The sequence below is a fragment of the Mastigoproctus giganteus genome, chromosome 7, assembly GCF_048544385.1.
Source record: "Mastigoproctus giganteus isolate SK-2022 chromosome 7, ASM4854438v1, whole genome shotgun sequence".
Taxonomy (NCBI): Eukaryota; Metazoa; Arthropoda; class Arachnida; order Uropygi; family Thelyphonidae; genus Mastigoproctus; species Mastigoproctus giganteus.
In genome coordinates this window covers 117,257,844-117,283,226 of record NC_143581.1, presented here as the reverse complement: position 1 = coordinate 117,283,226, position 25,383 = coordinate 117,257,844, and the positions used below count along the sequence as shown (strand labels likewise).

General features: G+C 37.1%; 1 protein-coding gene across 1 annotated transcript in view; it reads left to right on the top strand.

Moving 5' to 3' along the window:
• Nucleotides 1-25,383, top strand: part of Su(z)12 (Polycomb protein Su(z)12) — a 953,568-nt gene that overhangs the window by 836,964 nt on the left and 91,221 nt on the right. The window contains exon 13 of the mRNA XM_090377077.1: nt 15,000-15,105. Within this exon, the coding sequence (XP_090233203.1) occupies nt 15,000-15,105 (106 nt within the window). The remainder of the gene's footprint in view (nt 1-14,999; nt 15,106-25,383) is intronic.

Here is a 25,383-nt window from a genome sequence, read left to right as displayed (position 1 = left end):
AATACGGAGGATGCGGAAAGGTCAGGGAATGACCACCGCATATCTCGGAGCAATATGGTCTTAATTACTAATACTCCTAAAAACCAAATAACAACAACATCAGAAATCAGCATACCCAGATCATCCATGAAAACCCACTCACACCCAAAAATACGGTGGAATGAAGCCTGTAGCAATGCCAAAAAAGAGAAGAATAGATACTGAGACTTATTTTGTAAATACCCAACCACAGCAAATCTCATACAGTTCAACAAAGCTAGAGCTAAAGCGCGTCATATACAACAAATAAACAAAAAAGAGACGTGGTCCAGATATGCCTCCACTATAAACAGAACCACAAATATCAGAACTGTTTGGACTAAAGTTCAAAGGATAAATGGAAAATATCCTCCTATAACCACTCCGATAATCTTGGGATAATATTTCTAAAAGGGAAAGAGATCTACAATCTGCTTGAAATTGCTAATACATTAGGTGAAACATCTGAAACTCTCATCTGTAACCGATTTGAGCCAAGCTTTCAATCACATAAAGTACAAGTAGAAAAACATAACCTCTCTTTCGATATAATGTACCCCTTACCATGACAGAGTTATGCAGTGCACTTGCAAGATCCAATAATAGTGCTGCTAGTCCTGATGGAGTTTACTATGCCATGATATATCATTTGAGTGAAGAATCCAATTTTGCTCTGCTAAAAACTGTATAATAGAATCTTTGATGAAGATTACTACCCTACCAGCTGGTGTCATTCTATTGTATTAGCTTTCCCAAAACCAGGAAAGGACCATTCAGGTCCAGCAAAATGCTGACCGAAAGCTTTAACTAGTTGTATAGGAAAAATATTAGAAAAAATAATTAATGCCAGGTTGAATATGGTTCCTAGAGACTGAAAACATTCTAGGTCAAAATCACTAATAATGATAATAATAATAACACTTGACCTTATGGCCAAAGCTTGAAGGAAACGTTCGAAATGCATTTCTCAGGAACGAACACCAAGGGGATATGTCTTGACATCAAAAACACTTTTGATACAACTTGGCGATATGGGATTCTTCTCAATCTGTATGAATCTGGTCTTTGAGGTCATCTTCCAAAATTTATCCGGAACTTTTGAGCAATAGGTCCTTTCAGGCACGATTTCACTCTGCTCTCGCAAACATTTGTGCAAGAAGAAGGGGTCCCCCCCCCCTCAGGGTTCTGTGCTTAGCCACACTCTTCTCCATCAGGATTAATTCGATTACCAGTGTATTCCTGACACAGTTGAAACATATCTGTATACCGACGATCTGGCAATCTCGTGCCACTCACAAAACATTCATTTCATTGAAAGGCAGCTTCAAGACACAATTAACAAGCTTTTTCAGTGGGCAAAAAATAATGGATAGACTTTCAAAACAAAAAACACCAGCAGTTCATTTTTGCCATAAACAGAATTTACAACAGAATTGATCCAGATTTATATCTTGACTCTCATCCAGTTACTTTTCTACAGAGTATTAGCTTTCTTGGACTAATTCTGGATAAAAAACTTAGTTTCCTCGACCTTATTAAACATATTCATACAACCAGTTTAAAGAAGCTGAATCTCCTCAGGGCAATTTATGCTATGCCATGGGGTGCAGATTGGTACATGCTGCTACACTTATACCGGTTGCTAATAAGATCCAGACTAGACTTTTGATCTCCTGCATATGCCTCAGCTAGAGAGAGTGCATTAAAATGGCTCAACCCAGTACATCACAATTCTCACCGAATTGCACTGGGAGTGTTTAGTACAACACCAGTTCAGAGTCTCTATACAGAAGCACACGAATCACCTCTATTCCTTTTTCAGCTTGCTCTGCTATTAAGCTATGCAGCTAAAATCAGAAGTTTTCCACATCATCCTATAAGGCAGTATCTATTCAACCCAAAATGGCATAATTTGTACCAAAATAAACCTTTTCAGAATAAACCATGTGGCATTAGATTACAAAGCTTAATTCTGTGCTGGGAACTAAATATGAATAATATAATTCTAGATATTAGCATGGCTACACCACCATTGCAAGTATCCTTGGCTAATGTTGACCAACATTTCCAACGATATGGAAAGAATGCACTTCCAAATTTCAGCAAATTTGGGTAAAACTCTTTTTAGTTCTCTAGTTTTACCCAAATTTACACTGATGGTTCCAAAACAGATAATAAAGTTGGCACAGCTGCAGTTCTACCAAACATTACAATATCCCAGCAGCTCCCTTTGGAGGGCAGCACTTACACTGCAGAACTGTATGCTGAGTGGGGTGCGAGGTTAGCCTGTGCAGACATTGCTCCTTAAAGCTCTTCAAACAGAGAAGTTTTTCCTGATTTATTTTCTGCTTTATTAGTTTAAATTGTCATATTAACTTATTTTCTAGAGTAGCTTTATATTCCTAGTTACGATACTTAGTTTAAAGTTTAACTTAGACAGAGATTTCGTAGATATTACTTAGTATCGGTAACGGTATCAAATCCACGTGTCACAAATTGAACGAGAGGTCTTTTAACCAAATTTAGTCGATTTATTAACCAATTGTTATATCAAATTATCTTCTATAAGTAGATTATAGACCTAGTCAGGATCCTTAGTTTATTCTAAATTGAGATAGCGAGATTTCGAAGCTAATCAATACTTACGAGTCCGTAGAAATACCGTTCGTGAATTCCCGCCATTTTTACACGATAGCATAAGCTTAGTGTAGTATACTGCATAATATAATATTGTCAATTAATCAGTAAATCTATTAATCTTGATAAACTTTATTGTCAATTAAATTGTATTTTTAACTCTATAAATATATATAACGACTTAATCGTAACAAATAATTAATACATAACTATAGTGTTACACGTGATACGGAAGTTGTATAAAGGGAACACTAGATACCGAAAAAAAAAAATATATATATATATATATAACATAACTGTTTTGGGATATAACTTAAGGATTTAATTTTTGTTTTAAATTTTATTGAATTAAATTGGAATCATGACTCTGACCAGAGCAGCAAAGCAAAAGGCTCAAGGTAATGGGAGTGCTGTGGTTCAGGGGAGAACTGAGGGGGGCAGTTGCCCTCTGAATCACAGTCTATTAAAATGCACTCTTTGCTTGATGTTTGCGGAGCAGTCGGGTACGGGACATGATACTGCCAAGGGGGATGTCTTTGTGTGTGCACGATGTAAGGAGTGCAAGGAAATCAGGCGACAACTCAGCGTTGTTATGGGCCTTTATGAGACCTTGAAGGACAGGGTGGATGCCCTCGAAGGAAATAAATTGAGGGGCCCATCAAGCTCTCAGCTGCCCACATCAACGCCAGAGCTTGCACTTGGTCATCAGGCAACACAGGGGCAGCCCCCTAGGCAGAATGCGCTGGTCCCACGTAGTTGTTGGTGACTCTGTCAGGGAAACGGGGAACATGCTTTGTAAAAAGGATAGGTGGAATAGGACCAGGGTATGTCTTGCCAGGGGCAAAGGTTCATGACGTTGTAGAGCGGATATCATCTTTTAAGGGCACAAAAGGTGATATAGTTGTATACGTTGGCACTAATGATATTAAGAGTAGGAGACCGGCAGAATTACTTAGCAAGTACAGGTCACTGTTGAAAAAAAGCCGTGAATTAGGGTTGAACTTGAAAGTGTCTGCAATTCTGCCCAGACACGATAGGAGGGAGTATATGATGAGAGCCTTGTCGATCAATTCGGCCCTGGAGGGATTGTGCAAGGCTCAAGGGGTAGAATTTTTTTCAGCCTGGACTGTACTTGTTAACAGGAGAGATTGCTTCTACAGGGATGGGATACACTTAAATAGAAAGGGTGCAAGAATTTTTGCTGATGCTGTCGAGGCAGTGTTAGGTGGGTCGGAAAACTGCTAGTTGGGGGGGGATACAAGGACTAATAGATTAACAGTAGCCACTGGCAGAGGTGGAAGTGATTCTTGCACTGCTTCTATTCAAATGAGCAGAAGTCTGAAAAACAAGATGCAGGATATTTCAGAGACTGCTGGTAGTCATTGCGTTACAAGTAAACACATGGGTTGTGTTAGGGTAGCTAAGAATAGAAACAGGTGCATGTATACCTGCGTGTACACCAATGCTAGGAGTTTGGTAAATAAATTTGATGAATTTGAGGTATTGCTCAAAACATCAAAGGCAGATATTGTTGGGATATCAGAGACGTGGTGTCACACAGATATAAGTAATGCGGAACTGGAATTTGGGGAATACAATGTATATAGAAAGGATAGACAGGACAGGAGGGGAGGAGGGGTTATGCTATTAATTAAGAAACACATAAAGTCAAAGGAAGTGAAGCCAGTTGACATCGATGGACAGGGCAGTGTCGAGTCAGTTTGGTGTGACATAAGCATAGGGAAATCAAAATTGAGAGTAGGAGTGTGCTATAGGCCTAATGACTCTGATGAGTATAATAATATATTGTACAGGGAAATAGAGTGGGCCAGTAAATCAGAGAGTCTTATAATGGGGGATTTTAATTTCCCAGATATTGACTGGAATTTGTGGGTTGGTCACTCGCACACTAGCAAGGCTTTTGTGGATTTATTGGATGATTGTTTTCTACATCAGCATGTTCGTGAGGCAACAAGAGGGAGCAATACTCTTGATCTGATTATCAATAGTGATTCTTCATGCATTAAGAACCTGCAGATAAATGAACCACTAGGTGGCAGTGATCACAGTGTGTTGAAGTGGGATTTACTCAAGGAGGTAACTACCATCAGAGGTAAGGGGAAGGGTTTTTGTTTTCGTAAAGGCGACTATGATGGTCTGAGACAGTATTTAAATTCTATACAGTGGGACCAACTGATGATGTTACCAACAGCAAACTCAAAATGGGAAGCATTCAAGGAACTAATCTTGGTGGCTACCAGGCTTTACATACCAACTAAGAAATATTGTTCAAGGTTTAGGCCTAAATGGTTGTCAGATGGACTAATGAGACATGTGGCAGAGAAGAAAAATGCATGGGATACATACAAATTAATGGGTGACATGGAAGCCTATGATAGATATAAATTGGTCTGTAACCAAGTCACAAAGGAGATTAGGCAGGCAAAGGCAGACTACGAAAAATCCTTGGCAAAGGATGCAAAGAAAAACAGAAAGGAGTTCTTTACATACTTGAACTCGAGAAGGAAAGGGATGAATCAGATTGGTCCACTGGATATTGATGGTTCAACAGTTGAGGATCCTGCTCAGGTGGCTAACAATCTAAACGAGTATTTTGCATCTACATTCACGCATGAGGAGTTATTCAGGAAGGAGAATGATGTAGGTAAAGTAAACATTGGCAGTGAGCTGGATGATTTTGTAATAACTGAGAGGAAAGTGGAGGAGAGATTGTTGAGGATAAACATAAAAAAGGCACCTGGGGTGGATGGGATCTATCCAGTTATATTAAAGGAGGCAGCAAAGGAAGTATGCAAACCCCTAGCCATAATTATGAGAGCTTCTTTGGACTCAGGGGAGGTACCCATAGACTGGAGATGTGCAAATGTAACCCCAATTCACAAAGGAGGATCAAAGGCTGACACAAGTAATTATAGACCTGTTAGTTTAACTTCTGTTCCAGGTAAATTAATGGAGGCACTGGTTAAAGAAGCACTGCAGGATCATCTAGACAAGAATTCAGTTATAGCTCAGACGCAGCATGGTTTTGTTAAGGGCAGGTCTTGCCTGACCAATTTGATTGGATACTATGATGTACAGCAGGCCCCCGTTATAACGCGGTTCGCTTTACTCTGATTTGCTATAACGCTGTTCTTATATTATAACCCGTATCTGACTATAACGCTGTCACAGATCTCTATAACGCTCTTTTACAGATTATTTTTGACATATTTAACGAAATCGTTTCATTTGATGGAGTCGATAGCTTGAAAATGAATAGCAAAACAGCATTAAAACGTTTCCCACGCCGACTTGAGCAATTTTCCCACGCTCAGTGAAATTTTCTCTCACGCTAATTTAAGTACAGTCACTTGTTACGTAGTTCCGAGATCAACATTTTAAAAAATGATCAAATATATTGCTTGTAATATTTGCGTTATATGCATTTATCCGAAGTCTAGTTAGTCATCACTCAGTACAGTATTAGACATTGTGCTTAACGGACAGTTTACTTGAACATTATATCATAATTAATTCAACCAAAGCAGTTATATTTTCGAAGAGCTAATAATGACCGACAGGAATGAAAATGCAACAACGTCTGGGCGCAGTACGAAGACTATAAATGTAAGAAAAAGACTGAATTTGAAAATTAAATTAGTCGTTTTGAAGCGAATCGATTCCGGTCAACGACAAGCGGATGTGTGCCATAATTTAGGACTCGCAAATTTAACTGTAAGAACAATTATGAAAAAATAAAGAATTAATTTTAGCAGCGGGAAAGATAGCTGTTCCACTGCAAGCAACTAGGACTAGACCGGCTATTAGGATTGAAATGGAAAGACTAATTTTTTTGAAGATAATATTCCAATGCAGAATTCAGTTAAGTTAAATATTAAAGAGAGAGAGAGAGAGAGAAAGAGATTAGCCAATACGATGATCTGAAGAAAACTCGCCTAAAAAAAAAAAAAAAAAAAAATGTGGAACCATTTAAAACTGGTAGAATTGATTTAAAATCCCGGGAGAAGCCGCTAGTGCAGATTAAGGAGCCGAAACTTTCAAAAAAGAACTTGTTAAAATTATTGAAGAGGGAGAGAGGTATTATGTGTAATACTTCTCAACAAGTTTTTAACATAGATGAAGCGGGACTTTTGTGGAAACGAATGCCTAAAAGAAGTTTCATATTGAAAGAACAAAAAATATGCCAAATTTCAAAGCGGCGAAGGATCAGTTGACTTCATTTTTGGGTGGTAACGCTGAGGGCCATTTAAAATTAATACCCCTTTTAGTTTATTTGGAAGAGGGCCAAAGTTCAACTCAAAATCCACACATTTTTCATGATTAAATTCATCCATTAAATTAAATCAATTAAATTCATTATTTTAATTGGAATTCTGTTTACTTTTGAGACGCAAGTAGTTACCACATAATTATACGTATGTAATGCAGAATATTTTATATGTGCAAATATTTGAATATTAAATATTTTGACCGACATTTGTGCATCTTTTCATTACCGTTTATTATTGATTAGGAAATATCCTATGGCACCTTATGGAAAAGCGGCGCTCGCTTAGCGCGGATTCACTTAGCGCTCTGTTTTTCCGGAACGAATGATCAGCGTTAAGCGGGGGTCACCTGTAGTCACAAAAGAACTGGATGCAGGGAATAACTTTGATATTATATATTTGGATCTTAGAAAGGCTTTTGATACTGTTGCACATGGAAGACTGCTGCACAAATTGGAGCAGTGTGGCATTGGAGGCAAATTGCTGCTATGGATAAGGGGATGGTTGGGTGGCAGAAGACAGAGAGTGGTAATCAATGGACACTGCTCAACGTGGACTAATGTTATTAGTGGAGTTCCTCAAGGTTCAGTGTTGGGTCCATTGTTGTTTTCGGTGTTTATGAATGATATTGATGATGGGATATCAAGTTTAATGTCTAAGTTTGCAGATGATACAAAGGTTGGCAGGGTTGTTAAGGACACTACTGACGCTATGCTGCTGCAACAGGATCTGGAAAGGTTGAACAGATGGGCTGAGAGGTGGCAAATGAAGTTTAACATTGATAAATGTAAAGTACTACATATGGGTAACAGTAACCCCAGAGCAATGTATCAACTCTGCGGTACTACACTGACAGTGGTGGAGAATGAAAAGGACCTGGGGGTAATTGTGCAGGCAGATATGAAGTTCTCTGAGCAGTGCAGACGAGCTGCAAGAGTAGCTCATGGTGTCTTGTCAATGATATACAGGAATTTTTCTAGCAGGGATAAGGAGGTGATTATTCCCTTGTATAAGGCAATGGTTAGGCCACATCTTGAGTACTGTATACAGGTCTGGAGGCCTCATTTCAAGAAGGATGTAGAGCTGCTGGAACGGGTACAGAGAAGGGCAACAAGATTAGTAAATGGAACAAAGGGTCGCTCTTACGAAGAAAGGCTTAAGTTTTGCAAATTACAGAGTCTGGAGACTAGGCACCGGCGAGGTGATCTGATAGAGGTGTATAAGGCTTTGAATGGTTTGAGCATGCTCAATGCCAATGGGATTCTTCATCTTTCTCAGAATAATCACCTCAGAGGGCATAAATTCAAATTGAGGAAGGACGGATGTCGGATAGATGTGCGGAAATTTGCCTTTGGCCAGCGGGTGGTTGGTTGGTGGAACCGACTTCCATCACTTGTTGTTGAAGTTGATAGCCTAAACAAATTTAAAGCTCAACTGGACAGGTATTTCGAACGAACGGAGGGGTGAAATGGGAGAGGGTTTTTTTTTTTTTTTTTTTTTGGCTGATGCTGAATAAGCTTGCTTTCTTGCATCATATGCCTCTACTAATGCTAATGCTATCCTGATTGCTCTAGAGAATGAAAAACAGTCCTTATATCCCCAAACCATTATCTACACCGATTCCTTTAAGTGCTCTATCTGCTCTGCAGTGTAAACTTCCTTCCAGTAATACATTACTACAACAAATTTGAATCAAGTTAGTGCAGCTTCTTGCAAACAGGCAAAAAATAAATAATAGCAAATAGAAGGTGGATGAACTGTAAAGTAAAATACAAATAAAATAAAAATTAAAAGTGGTACAGCTGTCATGAGATGTGGGGGAAACATATTTGGATAATGGTTGAATATAGGTAAGGCAAATGTGCACAATCTGATATCAGCTGAACCAAATATTGATACATGATCAGGTAATTTTATCAGGGGACTACACCTGACCATGTATCAGAAACTGTGTTTCTATACTCGTCCATAGTAGTGGAAGAAAGGTGAAAGGCCAAAAAAGCAACAAAAATGTAATTAGCACTTTCTAATACAGTATGGACAAGGTATTCCCAATGCAGTGTCATTTATTAAGGTAAAAATAAGGATCAAGTTAGAATAAGATATGGTTAATAAAAATATGTAAAGTTTTGTATGGGGTTTAAAAGTTGTAATTTTGTGGAGGTTTTGTGGAATTCAATAATTTGGAACAAGCACGTGTTATAGGGTGAGGTATTAAATTAAGGATAGGGAAGGGGGAAAGGAGTATTTAAATAAATAAAGGCAAGAAATAGCAATAGAAGTAGTATAGTAGGAAAGTTCGTATCGCCCTCGTAATCACTAATAGTTTTACGAATGGAAAGAATGGTAGAAATAGAAAGCAGAAAGATAAAAAGCAAAGAAAAAGTTGTTATATAATAATACTAAGCTAGCTGGGGTTGTGAAGCCCAACCTTATAATAAGGGCTCTGGCTTTGTAAGCGTTAGTATAAAAGGGAGCTAATACCAAATGCTTATATTGTAAGGAAGAGACAGGTGTAAAAATATGTAAATTGAAACATGCCGAGAAATGAACCAAAAAAGAAATCTAAAGTATAATAAGAAATAAGGGTATTTCTGCTACATAATGCATAGCAGAAATACCCTTATTTCTAATTATACTTTTGATTTCTTTTTCGGTTCATTTCTGCTATGTAATGCGTAGAAGAAATAAGCTGGAGGGGAAAATATACGTAGCGGAAAGAAAAGTGAACGATACCTGGAGTTTTCAAGTACTACGAAACATGCAGAGAAACTAACTTAAAACGAAACCGAAAGTATGTTAAGAAAGTGAACGATACCTGGAGTTTCAAGTTTGATAATGCATAACAGAAATAAGCTGGCAGGAAAAATATACATAGCTGAAGGGAAAAGGCAGGGAAATGAATCGCACAATTTAGTAGAATATATGAGTGCACGTAAACCTTAATCACATTAGTAATATATCTACATGATGAAGGAATTTATAGCAATGTAACGGACTTTATAGTGAGCTGTGGAGAAATGTGAAAGTAGTAACCTCTGTTGTTGAAAAAAGAAATGCGGTTGGAGCAGTAGATTTCAAGACTTTACCATAATAAAGTCATACAGATTACAAAAATAAACATAGAAAGAAGGAGCTATGTGAAGAATCACAAAATGTTCTTTGATAGAGAAAGATTAATAATTTTAATCTGTAGTCCAAAAAGTAAGTAAGAATCCAATTTTGAAAGAATAGTAAAGATATCCAAGGATGAAGAACTAGTTTAAGTCCATTGATGAAAGCATATGACATAACTCCAAGGATATAAATAATTTGGTGACTTTAGATCCAATGGTGGCGTAGTTAAGAATCCAATGATGAAAGAGCAGGAAAAAGTCCATGTATATGAAACAGTTCCAAGGAAACAAATAGTCAAACTTCCCTATGATGAATTCGATAAATCCAGCGAGAAATTTCGTTATACAGAGAATATCTTTTTTATTAGAAATTGTTATCTAATTAGAAAATGAAAACGAATCTACATTTATTTTTAATCTATTTTATTTCAAAAACATTTTCTCACATTTGTTCAGAGCATTAAAAACAGGAACATTTCACAAAACTGTAGACCCATACAAATCGTTTCAAAAGTGGTAATCATTTCTTTGTGAGTTGGCTTTTCTACGGGCTGTTCTGATGCGTCTTCAGCGTCATCGTTAATTTTTTCGTGATCATGGTCGCGTCTAGCCCTGTTCAGCAGTGTTTCATCTTCATTTGGATGTTCTGCTGTGATCTACATAAACATAACTATCCAGTGTTATTTCATTTTCGATGTTTCCGGACGATTCTAATAATGTCCAAAAGTTTTTTAGTTGTGAAAGGGGCAGTTCATCTTGTTCGTCCAGTTGTTGTTGTTGTTGTTCGACTTCTATATTCAATGCAAATCCCGCTTTCGAAAAACAATTTTGAATAGTGTATTCTGTGACATCGTTTGTCCAAACTTTTGCCAGTTCGGAGATACAATCTCTAAGGTTAATTGTAACCTCCAAGTTTCTATTTTCTGATAACGCATTGACAATCTTCATTATTATTCTCTTTTGATAATGAAATTTAAAATTTTTAATAATGCCTTGGTCCATTGGCTGGAGTTTTGACATTACGTTTGGTGGTAAAAACAACAACTTCACACTTTTAAGTTTGGCAGAAATACTGGCAGGATGTGCCGGACAGTATTATGTAACAAAAGAAAAAAGGAAAATCAAGTTGGTAACTGACAACACAATTTTCCTTTTTTCTTTTCTTATACGCTTGTCTAGTTTTAATATCCATTCTTCAAAAATATCACTTGTCATCCATGCTTTTTTATTAAAGGTGTAATCAACTTCCAAAGATTTTGTGCCTCTAATCTTGGGTTTTTTGATATTCCGATGACTAAAAGTCTTAATTTTTCACTTCCTGTCATATTTGCCCCAACTAGCATAGTGATTCTTTCTTTGCTTTGTTTTCCGCCAAAACATTTATCTTAAAAGCAAATGTTCTATTCGGTAAACATTTAAAGAATAAACTCATTTCGTCAGCATTAAAAACATCCTTACGCTCATGTTCCTCCAACTCTTGTAATCTTCTTTGCTTTCATTAACACTTTACCCACAAATAACCTTTTCCACAATTCTGTGCCGCTTCTTAAATTTATCTAGCCATATATCTTTAAAGTGATTGGATAGGAAAGGTCACGTGATACTGTTGAATTGGCAAGCGAACGTCATTGCGTAGGCGGTACTAACAATTCACTGTTTTGCCAGTGCTGACCTAGTGCTCGCATTAAATTCTGTATGTCCAAGGGACTGTGTGCAAATTTCAGAGCTTGTTACTTAATTATTAGGCTCGATATTGGTATATTCTTTTCACGTATCATTTGCACTCATTTTAGAACAGCTTTATCAACATCTTCTTGCCGACCGGGCTAGCCGAGTGGGTAAAGTACCTGCCCGGCAACCCAAAGGTCGCGGGTTCGATTCCCGCCTCGGGCTTGGATCAAAGTACTGCAAAAACCTTGGGAGGTGCAATATGGCCACAGAAGCCGATGCGCCAACTACCAAATCAAAAAAAAAAAAAAAAAAATCAACATCTTCTTAAATACACAACTTAATTCGCTTTTTGTCTGCTCCTCCTTCAATTGCATTTAAAATTGATTCTCGATTTTTTAAAATTGTGGATAAACTGCTTGCAGGTATGCCACATTTCTCCGCAACATCTTTTTTCTTAAAACCCTGGTCAATAACATAACAATCTTTGCTTTATCATTAATACTTAAACACTTTCTCTTCGACATTGTTTCCGCAATTGTAAAAATTACTCTACTGCAGCTCTTGCCGATATACACACCGCGAACTTCGCTGCGCTTGCCATATAGTGAATTGTTATTACCGCCTACTCAATGACGTTCGCTTGCCAATTCAACAGTATCCTTTGTCTTTTACAGTTTATACTTGTTTTTATACCTTGACTTAGTGACCTAATTCATTAGGCCACTGAAAGTTTTGCTTTTTTATGACCAGGTTTTGGCGCATTATAGCCTTAGTTGCTAATGCGCCAATAAAACCCAACCAACCAACAGTATCACGTGACCTTTTCTATCAATCACTTTAAAGAAATATACGACTTTCTGCTTTCATTCATATATACATGAAAGAAAATTTATGATTAATGTATGCTATATGTTACTTTTCAGAAGGAAAAAAAAAAAAAAATACAAGAACATATAGCATATAGCATATGTGATTGATGACGAATGAAATTAAAAAAAAAAAATTCGTGAAAACCGTCTACTCAGTTAGATGAGAACGGACATATCATATAATGATTGACAGGAAGGTCACGTGGTACAGTTGAGGTGAGAAGCGAATGTCACTCAGTAGGTGTTAATAAAAACCGACTATGGTAGCATTCTATGTATTGCCGCCACAGTATGCTAAAGTTACCTCAGCAAATTTCGTTTTCCCCTGAGCCAACATCAATTTAAAAATCTACCCTATTTATTGTAAAGTTTACGACCACTTTTAAGAAGACCTGTTTGGTTTAATAACTGTAACAAAAATGAAACAAAGACTCTCCTATAGGCGTCAATGGCCACAAGTGTTCACTAAAAGGATGATTATTTAATTCCAGATGCTAATGTGCAATTTCGGAAGGAAGGAGGCAGTATATTTGATCAGCTGTTATAAGATTTTCAAGCATTTAGCAGTAAATGCTTAAAAATCTTCAAAAATGCTTTTACTAATTTTTTTTAAAATTCGTTATAGAGAGACTAACAGTTCGTTTTATGGGGTTAATTTTAAAAGGAATTTTGTTTCAAGGTGCAATGTTTTGCGAAAAAAATCATAATATAGAGAAATTCGTTAAATAGAAGTTCGTAATAGAGAAGTTCCACTGTAATTGGATGTCTCTAGACCTAATAGTGGTGTAGTTAAGAGACTGTGGAAAGGAACGTTTTCAAAGATTAGTGGCAAAGTCAAGTTACTAAATTCTAAAGGCAGCTATACAATTTTAGTAGAAAATCCACATGTGGATTTTCAAAGGTATAATATGAAAGAAGAGGAAATAAGTCCATGGATATGAAATCGGTTGAACCCAAAGGTAGTTTCAGGTGTAAATTCAAAGGGGAAAGGGTGTAGTAAAAATCCAATGTTGCAAGAATAGTAAATAAATCCAAGGATAAAGAACTAGTTTAAATTCGCTCAGCTGGTTTCATGTCCTTAGATTTATTTCCTGCTCTTTCGTAATTCACCTTCTCTCGCAAGTAACCAGCATGCACCAGAAACGTCAGCCACTCTTCCAGGTACAGAACCTTCTGTTCTACTCGAAGGGAGAAATTTTGTTGCTATGTACGGGGTGAATAAAAAATAGAAATTGTTGTACAACTTTTTCACGAAACACAAACAGTTCAGGGACAGTATTACAGAAATGCTGCCAATAATCTATGATTTTCTTCTACAAAAATCTGTGATAAGGAGTTTCACTTCATGGGATAGATTACAGAAATGCTTTTTTTGGCAGCATTAGTCAAAGTACTTGATAGGAAACATTGGCCCGAAGATATCAACTCTGAAGCGACATTTGGTAAGAATGAAGTTAGAAGAACATTGTCAATTAGCTTCATTTAAATGAAAGAGATACAATTCTTGCATTTCGGGAATGCCTAATTGAAAAGATGGTTCCAGAAAATTTAAAGCATTTGATGGATCATCTCAGAACGATACCAATTTCTTTGAGTGAATGTGAACGAGGATTTTCACAAATGAATCTAATTGTCAGCCGAACCAGATCTTCGTTGATGACAAAAACAATTTCTTTATTACTATTTCTTAAAATTGTAGGCCCACTGCTGACACGCTTCAATGCAGCCAAATATGTCAATTCATGGCTGCTTTGGAAACATCATTCAGCAACAGACACAAAGAGTAAGAAAAGAAGTCAGTATAGTGTGTTGGATGAGAACTTTATAAAAATTTGGAATTTTCTATAAAAACTTTATTATGAAACTATGCACATTTTTCTTAATTTTTTTTAAACTTGTATAATAAAGTTATGCTTAATAAACTGTGTGTTAATATACTTCATCTGTTGTTCTTATTCCAAAAATATTATTACTGAAGTAACAATGTCAGGAATCAGGAAATAATTTTTTAGTTTACTTTTCATGCCCTTTTAATTTTCAATTTTTTCTGATAGCAAAGAATGAGTATTGGCTCTTAGTGCTTTTTTTGCAAAAAAAAAAAAAAAAAATGAGTATATAACTAAACATTCAACAATTTTCTGAAATTGCTGAAGCAGTTGATGCAGTGGTAATCTAGCACACTAAAATTTGAATTATCGGCTGGCTGATAAAACAACTTAGAACTGTCTTAAAAAATCTTAATTTTTCAACAAAATTCCCATCAGGTCAGATAAGAAAGCCTTTAGTGTTCTTTTTTTATAAAATATTAGCTGTTCGAGAAATAAAAATAACTGATGCCCTTGCTGTAAACTGCATATTTATTTCTGTTAATGTTCACTGTATTTTTTTTTGTTTTCTAGGTTATACTATCACACGTGCACTTGTTTGCCAGTTAGAGCGCAAGAAATTGATATTGATAGTGAATCAGAAAATGATCCTGAATGGCTGCAGATCAAAACTCAACATGTAAGTTATTCTATTCTATTAAATATATCGTAATAATCAGGTATATACTGGAACTGAAAACACTTACCTATATAAAGTTTTAGAATTTATTTTTTGTAAATGAAGTTTACAAATCTTACATTTTGCATGTTTTTCAATCTGCTTCATAAGTGATTATAATCCTTTGGAACATCCACAAAACTAGTGATTTCTAGACTTTTCACGATAAATTTCAAACTTTGTGTACATAAAGGTTAACAGTGGCTGCAGGCAGAGGCAAAAGTGATTCTTGCACTGCTTCTATTAGAATAAGCAGCAACCTGGAAAGCAAGGTAATGGAGATTTCCAGGAATGCCAGGGGAATGATAATGGAACAAGTAAATACTTGGGCTGTGTTGGGGTGGCTAGGAGTAGGAACAGGTGCATGTACACCAATGCTACGGGTATGGTTAATAAATTCTATGAGCTTGAAGTGCTAGTCAAGACATCAAAGGCAGATATTGTTTGGATATTAGAGGTGTGGTGTCACACAGATATAGGCAGTGCAGAGTTGGAATTTGGAGAGTACAATGTGTGCAGGAAAGATAGACAGGATAGGAAGGGAGAAGAGGTTATGCTGTTAATTATAAAACACACAAAATATAAGGAAGTGCATCCAATTGATGTTGGTTGACAATGCAGTGTTGAGTCTGGTGTGAAATAAGCATTGGCAAAGAAAAAATGAGAGTAGGTGTGTGTTATAGGCCTAATGAATCTGATGAGTATAATGAGCAGTGGTGCAGAGTAATAGAGTGGGCCAGTAAATTAGGATGTCTTATAATGGGGGATTTTAACTTTCCAGATATTGATTGGAACTTGTGGGTTGGTCACTCACAAACTAGCAAGACTTTTGTGGATTTATTGGATAACTGTTTTCTACAGTAACATGTTCTAGTGGCAACCAGAGGGAGTAATACTCTTGATCTGATTATCAGCAGTGATTATTCATACATTAAGAATTCGCAGATAAAGGAACCACCGGGTGACAGTGATCACAATGTACTGATGTGGGAATTACTTAAAGATGTAACTGCCATCAAGGCTAAAGGGAAGACCTTTTGCTTTTATAAAGGTAACTACAGAGGTCTCAGACAGTTTTTAAATTCTGTACAGTGGGATCAATTGATGATGTTACCAACGTTGAATTCTAAATGGGAAAGTCTTCAGGGACTTAATTTTGGAGGCTACTAGGCTTTTCATTCCAAGTAAGAAATACTGTTCAAGGTTTAGACCTAAATGAATTAATGAGGCTCGTGGCAGAAAAGAATAATGTATGGGATGCATATAAAGTATCAGGTGACACAGAAGCCTATGGCAGATATAAACTAGTCTGTAATCAAGTCACAAAGGAGGTTAGGCAGGCGAAGGTTACGAGAAATCTTTGGCAAAGGATGGAAAGAAAAACAGCAAAGAGTTCTTCACTTATGTAAACTCTAAACGGTAAAAGATGAATCAGATTGGACTACTTAACATAGATGGGTTGATGATCACGTTCAGGTACCTGATAAACTGAATGAGTATTTTGTATCTACATTCACACATGAGGGGTTATTCAATGAATGGAGTGCCAGAAGTTTATCAAATGCTAACAGAGAGCTAAGTGATTTTGTAATAACTGAGAGTAAAGTGGAGGAGAAATCGTTGAAGTTAAAGATATGGAAGGCTCCTGGGGGGTACGGGATCTATCCAGTTATATTAATCATCATCATCATCAGCCATTTTCAATCCACTGCAGGATGAAGGCCTCTCCAGCAACTTTCCAGTTCCTTCTGTTTTGAGCACTGGCCATCCATTTACTACTCAAAAACTCATGAATTTCATCTATCCATCTCCGCCTTTGTCTTCCAGGTTTTCTTCTAGCTCCTCTTGGGTACCATTCTGTTATTTTCTTAGTCCATCTGTCATCATGTCTTCGAGCTATGTGTCCTGCCCAAGACCATTTTAGTTCTTTAGTTTTGATAAGAATGTCCTTTACTTGAGTTTGCTGCCTAATCCATGTGTTTCTCTTCTTATCTAACAGTCTGATTCCCAATATAATTCGTTCCATTCTTCGCTGTGTAGTTCTTAGCTTCTCTTCCATTCTTTTGGTGAGTGCCCAAGTTTCACTTCCATAAGTCATGGTGGGGAGTATACATTGATTCATTATTTTACGTTTCAGACAAACTGGGATATTGCTCTTCAGTATGTGACTATATTTCCTGAATGCTATCCATCCAAAATTTATTCTTCTCTTGACTTCCAGCCATTTATCATTATTCCAGCTAATGACTTGTCCCAGATAAGTATATGACTCCACCTTTTCAATTACTGCTCCTTCAATCATTATTTCCCTTTCCGTGGCATACTTGTTCATCATTACTTTTGTTTTAGCCATATTCATCTTTAGTCCAAAATCCTTACTAACTGTGCATAACTGATTAAGATTTTGCTCTAATTCTTTGGGATCGTGGCTTATGACCACAATGTCATCTGCAAATCGTAAATGGTTTAGGTACTCTCCGTTCACATTGACTCCTTTCTGCGACCAGTCTAATCTTCTGAAAGCTTCCTCAAGGGCAGCAGTAAACAGCTTCGGAGATATTGTGTCTCCTTGTCGAACTCCTTTCTCGATTTTAAATTTGCTACTGTCTTTGTCTAGTCTAATAAAGGATGTAGCACTCTCATATATTTTCTTCAAAATCATAATATATGGAGTATCTATGCCTTGTCTTTCCAGTGCCTGAAACATTGCCTTATGCTGTATAGAGTCAAATGCCTTTTCATAATCCACAAATGCCAGGCATAATGGTGTTTTATATTCATTTGCTTTGTCCATTAGCTGTGATATTACGTGAAGGTGATCCATAGTTGAGAATCCTGTTCTAAAGCCAGCTTGCTCTTTCGGTTGATTCTCATCAAGTATTCTTTCTAATCTGTTAGTAATGACCCTTGTGAACAACTTGTAGATATGGGATAACAAGCTAATTGGTCTATAATTTCCAATTTCTGATTTATCTCCTTTCTTATGCAGCAAAACTATGATTGCATTATTCCACTGCTTAGGCATCACACCTTTTCTAATGCACTTTGTGAAGAGCCTTGCCAGTTTTTGTGTTATGTCTCTTCCTCCCAATTTTAACAACTCTACAGTAACTTCATCTTCCCCCGGGGCTTTCCGATTATATTAAAGGAGTTAATATAAGTTAATATTAAAGGAGTTAAAACCAGTTATATTAAAGGAGGCAGCAAAGGAAATAAGCAAACCCTTTGCAATAATTATGAGAACTTCCTTGTACTCAGGGAAGGTTGCAGATGTATCACCAATTCACAAAGGGGGTTCAAAAGGTGACAGAAGTAACTACAGACCTGTTAGTTTAACTTGTGTTCCAGGGAAAATAATGGAATCACTGGTTAATGAAGCATTGCAGGATCATCTAGACAAGACTGCAGTAATAGTTAAGACACAGCATGAGTTTGTTAAAGGGAGGTCTTGTCTGACTAATTTCATTGGTTACTATGATGTGGTCACAAAGGACCTGAATGCCAAAAATAATTTTGATATCATATACAGTAAACCCCCGCTATTCGCGGGCGCTGATTTAATATAAAATGAAACCTAAAAAAATGTGAATTTTAAAACGGCGTGAACATTTTCTGCCATAAAAAAACATGGCCGTGGCTAAAATCATCTTTCCCGGTCAAAACAGCGCTCAGTGGGTGGGGGGAGAGGGGTGACAAAATCGCGAGCGTGGATGTTTCTCGCTAATCCTCGTTCAGTATGTGTTATGCGCTTGTCATGGAAGGTTTCGTCATTTGCTTTTAATTTATATGCTTATAAATTGAATAAATTTTTTATCAATTTATAAATTGATATGCTTACAAAAGCGATAAATCTACCGTTTTGCAGGGTAAAACAGACTTTTTCGAGTGTGTTAACAGAAGAAAGTAACTTTATTGTGGACAAATTCTTTCTAACCCGTACAAAAATATGGCTACGAATAACAAGGGAAATGTGAAAATATCAAAGAAGGTGATGACATTAGCGAATAAAATTGAGTTATTAGACAAAATTTCTAGTGGTGAAAGTGTCTCCTCAGTGGCAAAACATTATAAAATCAATGAGTCAACGGTACGATCAATCAAGAAATCAGAAGGAAAAATCCGTGAAAATGCACTAATTGCTTCAAAAATTTACTCTGTAACTCGTGATGTTAAATTAGAAAAAATGGAAAAGGCTTTAAATCTGTGGATAGAAGACCAAACTCAAAATAAAATTCCGTTAAGTTCACTCATCATTCATGAAAAGGCAAAACTCCTTTATCAACACTTTAGCGAAATAGGTGATAGCACTGACGGGATAAGTTTTTTAGTTAGCAAAGGTGGTGGTTTGAAAGATTTGTTTGAAATTTCTAATAAATATTACATTTAATATTAAATTGTTTCTTATTTTCATTTCGATGCCTTATGCTTGCATTTCACTATGTACTGTCTATGTACATAGTCATATTACGAAGGTACATATAATACATAGACAAAATTTTAGACTAGTTTTTCTTATATATTTCATACTTTGGAACGGAACCCCTTTATTACTATGGGAGCCATAACTTTTTGCGGCATTTTTCAGGAACGTAACCCCCGTGAATAGCGGGGAATTACTGTACTTGGATTTCAGGAAAGCTTTTGATACTGTTGCACTTGGAAGATTGCTGTACAAATTGGAGAATTTGTACAGCAGTCTTCCATGGCATTAAGGGTAAGTTGCTACAATGGATAAAGGGATGGTTGAGTGGGAGACGACAGAGAGTGGTCATCAAGGGACACTTCTCTTCGTGGACAAATGTTATTAGTGGAGTTCCCCAGAATCCGGTGTTGAGCCCATTGTTGTTTTGTATATTTATCAATGATATTGATGAAGGTATATCAGATTTAATGTCCAAGTTTGTTTGTAGATGATACAAAGTTTGGCAGGGTTGTTAACAACAGTAAAGACGGTATGCTACTCCAACTGGATGTAGATAAGTTGGGAAAATGGGCTGAGAAGTGGCAACTGAAGATTAACATTGACAAATGCAAAGTTCTGCCTATGGGTAGCAATAACCAAAGATAAACGTACCAACTGTGTGGTACTACACTCAGGGAAGTGGAAAGTGAAAAAGATCTGGGGTAATTGTGCAGTCAAATATGAAGTTCGCTGAGCAGTTCAAACGGGTTGCTAGAGTAGGACAGTGAGTTGATTATTATTCCGTTATACAAGGCAATGGTCAGGCCACACCTAAAGTACTGTGTACAGGTCTGGAGGCTTCACTTTAGGATGGATAAAGAGTTGCTAGAACGAGTTCATAGAAGGGCAACAAGATTGGTGAGGAGAACAGAGGGTACTCTTACCAAGAAAGGCTTAAGTTCTGGAAATTGCAGTGCCTGGAGAGTAGGTACCTGCAAGGTGATCTGATTGAGGTGTATAAGGCCTTGAATGGGTTGAGCAAACTGAATGCTGATGGGATTCTTCCTCTTGCTGAGATTAAGAACTTGAGGGGCCGTTGATACAAATTGAAAAAAGGTAGTTGTAGAATAAATGTACAGAAGTTGCCTTAAGCCAACAGGTGGTTGATTGGTGGAACAGACTTGCCTCTTTTGTTGTGGAAGTTGATAGCCTAAATAAATTTAAGTCTGAGCTGGACTTAAATTTATTTGGAATATGGGGATTAGGCTGCACATTCAGTCTTTGATAAATTTCAAAGAGGTTACAACTCTAGTTGTATATTGTATGCTGCAACTCTCTTAAAATTTCATTATGTGAAAATTGTAGTATATATAAAACTTTGACTAATATCTGTTCCTGTGGCCCCCATGAACTCAAAGAATATAGAATATAAGAATATGGCATTGAATACTAACTGAATAACAATCATAAATTAGGAATAAATAAATGTATCCATAATAATTAAATATATAAAATAATATATAGGTAACCAGCGGCGTAGCTGCAGTCTTTTGCATCCACGGCCAATTCTTCTGGTGTCATCCCCTAAATAACGAATAGATTAACAGTAGCCACTAGCAGAGGTGAAAGAGATTCTTGCACTGCTTCTATTGGAATGAGGAAGCCTGAAAACCAAGATGCAGGATATTTCAGAGACTGCCGGGAGTCATTGTGGTACAAGTAAACACATGGGTTGTGTTAGGGTAGCTAAGAATAGAAATAGGTGCATGTATACTTGCGTGTACACCAATGCTAGGAGTTTAGTAAATAAATTTGATGAATTTGAGGTATTGCTCAAAACATCAAAGGCAAATATTGTTGGGATATCAGAGACGTGGTGTCACACAGATATAAGGAATTCAGAACTGGAATTTGGGGCGTACAACGTCTACAGAAAGGATAGACTGGATAGGAAGGGAGGAGGGGTTATGCTATTAGTTAAGAAATACATAAAATCCAAGGAAGTGAAGCCAGTGGACATCGCTGGACAGTGCAGTGTCGAGTCAGTTTGGTGTGGCATAAGCGTTGGGAGATCAAAATTGAGAGTAGGAGTGTGCTATAGGCCTAATGACTCTGATGAGTATAATCAGAAACTGTACAGGGAAATAGAGTGGGCCAGTAAATCAGAGAGTCTTATAATGGGGGATTTTAATTTCCCAGATATTGACTGCAATTTGGGGCTGGTCACTCACACACTAGCAAGGCTTTTGTGGATTTATTGGATGATTGTTTTCTACATCAGCATGTTCGGGAGGCAACTAGAGGGAGGAATACTCTTGATTTGATTATCAGCAGTGATTCTTCATGCATTAAGAATCTGCAGATAAATGAACCACTAGGTGGCAGTGATCACAGTGTTCTGAAGTGGGATTTACTCGAAGAGGTAACTACCATTAGGGGTAAAGGGAAGGGTTATTGCTTTCGTAAAGGCGACTACATGGAAGAGAGAGAAAAAAGTTCAGAAATATAAAATTGAACATAAGGTCACATACCAAGAAGCCAAAAAGCAGATAACATTACTTCCAGCAGTAAGATCATATGCAGCAGCAACTGCAACTACAGTGCAGAAAACAAAAGTAACTGCAACACAGACTAACATCTCAATAGCGGACTGGCCATGTGATCTCCTTTTACTTACAAACCCAAAAGTTGAACACACAATTAGTACACCCATTATAATCTCACCAGATGCTGAAGATCCAACATCAAAAAGCAGTGCAAATCCCACTAAACCTGTTGAAAAAACACAAAAAAATACTGACACTGTGGAAATTGATCAAAAGGAATAAGAAGATTAACTAGTTCTGGAAATTTATGCAACTGATGATATGGACAGTGGTGGTAGACCAAATTTCCCTAGAAAAGAAAAAGTCAAAATAGATCGGTTGAGACAGGCAGCACATCGTAAATAATCTGAATCAATAACTAAGTCCAAATAATGCGTACAGTTCTTCAGTGGAATTGTCATGGGATTTGGAGTAACCTTAATGATATCAGAGATCTGATTTCCATCTGTAATCCTGCAAGTGTTTGTTTACAAGAAACAAACTTAACTCCGCACATAAATATTTCGTTCAAGCACTACAATATACATATAGGCAAGATCGTAAAACTACAACCACCACCAACAGAGGAGTTGCCATTTTGGTCGACTCTAATATTCCATCCAGCCTTATTCAGCTGCAGACATCCGTTGAAGCAGCCACAGTCTGCATTGTGATTGGAATTACCGTTACCATGGTTTCCCTCTATCTTCCACCTAACCATATATATATATACGTTGCAATACTTCGAGGATTTAGTTAACGAATTACCATCTCCATTCTGTTTGATGGGAGACCTTAATGAGCATCATGCCATTTTGGGCTCTCTTCATGTAGACAAAAGAAGGCAGATAATAGAAAACTTCTTGATAGCAGGAACATTTTCTCTCCCTCTCTCTCTCTCTCTCTCTCTCTCTCTCTCTCTCTCTGCAATTTTCTCCCTATCTCTATTTCTCTGGTTTTCTCATCTTCTTTTGTCTCTCTCACTATTTCTCTTTTATGTGCTCACACCCATATCCTTTACCTACAGGGAATACTTTTGAAGTTGATCTCACCATCTGTTCCCTGGCTCTCTATCCTATTCTTGACTGGTCTGTTTAAAATGATCCCTATAACAGTGATCATTACCCAGTTGTTTGCCACCTATTGACAGATGACGTACTGTGATCTATAAGTGGTGCAAAGTGAAAATTTTGCAATGAAAACTGACTGGGAAAAATACCAGATGTGCAAACTATAAGACATTGTGATATCAGTAGTGCCTGGAAGAATGCCTGGAAGCAAAGGAAGAGAAAAATAAAGCTTGGAATCAATTCAGAAAGTTCCCCACCACCACCACTAATCTCATAAAATATAAGAAAGCCAGAGCAAGAGCATGTTATATACATTAGAAATCTCAAAAAGAGTCCTGGATATCTTATGCTAACAAAATTAATAGAAATACCAACACTAGAATTATCTGGAATAAGATTAGACAAATCTCAGGTAAATATTCAACAGCACCTAACCGATAACAAGCTGGAAAGGCCATGACATAACTGATCCAGAAAAATTGCAAACTTACTAGAAACATTTGAGGAATTATCAGCTGCATTGTCATATAGACCAGTCTTTCAAAAATAAAAAAAAAAAGTAAAGTGCAGCCATTATCAACCCACTGCAGGGTGGAAGCCTCCTCAACAATTCATGCTGAGGGAAATGGACCATAATCTGCCACGCTGGTCCAGTGCGGGTTGGTAGATCGACCGTATTCAGCAGTCAGGGGCTTGAACCCCAGTCTACTCAAAGAGCGTGTGCTACTGCACTCCCGCTCCTGCCCACTCGGCTACGGAGACAGTCAAAAATATAAAGCTCAAATCGAAAAATACAAAATTAATTTCCACACAATTCATGAGATTCCATACAATCGACTCTTCACTATAAATGAGCTACATAAAGCCTTATCCAAATCAAAACAAAGTGCAGCAGGTCCACATGGGATCCACTAACAAATGATTAAACATCTCACTGAAAATTCCATACATGATCCTACTACTTTTTAATAGGATATCCCTTGAGCACAAATATCCAAACTCTTGGCGGCATTTGTTTGTTCTGGCCTTTCCAAAACCAGGGAAGGACCACTCAAATCCAAATAATTACCATCCTATTTCCCTCACTAGCTGTCTTACTAAAACTTTAGAAAGAATGGTAAATGATCAGTTAGCATGGTTTCTTGGCTCGCACAATCTCATTAGTCTGAGCCAATATGGTTTTCGGAAAAACGGATCAACACTGGATATATTGACAAAAGCCGAATCAAACATCTGCAATGCCTTTCTCTGGAACGAACACCTTGTTTTGATCTTTTGACATTGAAAAGGCTTTTGATACTACCTGGATATGTGGTATCCTCCAGGATTTGCACAAATTTGGATTGCGAGGCCATCTACCAATGTTCCTCCAGAACTTCATATATAAAAGAACTTTCCAAAGTCCGCTACCATAATATTTTGTCTCAAATATACAATCAAGAACAGAGGGTACTCCTTAGTGGAACCCTTTTCGCAATAAAAATCAATCCTATCACAAAAGTCATTCCAGAAAAACAGTTGAAACATATCTATTTGCAGATGATCTCATTATTTCATGTCACTCAGAGAATATGCTGGCAATCGAGAGACAGCTTCAATGCACTATAAACAAAATAATCCTGGTGTACCTATAATGGATATCGACTCTCATTACAAAAGACAGCAGCAATACACTTCTGCAGAAAACCAAAGATGCATCCTGACCCAAAACTAAGAATAAACAATCAACAAGTCCCACTGAAGCATAGCATCCAACTGCTAGGTATAATCATGGATCACAAATTAAATTTTTTAGAACATATAAAATATCTACGTACGGTGTGTGTATACAAATTAAACATTCTACAAGCAATATCTGCCGTGACATGGGAAGCTGCTCGTTATTCACTTTTGCACATTTATTGAACAATGATAAGATCTAGATTAGATTATGGTTCTCCCATCTACTCCTCAGCAAGGAAAAGTGTTCTAGAATGGTTATATCTTATCCATCACAGTGCTTTACGTGTTGCTTGCAGAGCATTTCATACCTCACCTGTGTACAGTCTATACACTGAGATTTATGAACTTCCACTCAACCTTCGTAGACAACGACTTCTTCTGAACTATGCTACAAAAATTCAAAGCCTTTCCGGACATCCAACTTTGCAATATCTGTATACTCCAAAATGGGAAACTTTAT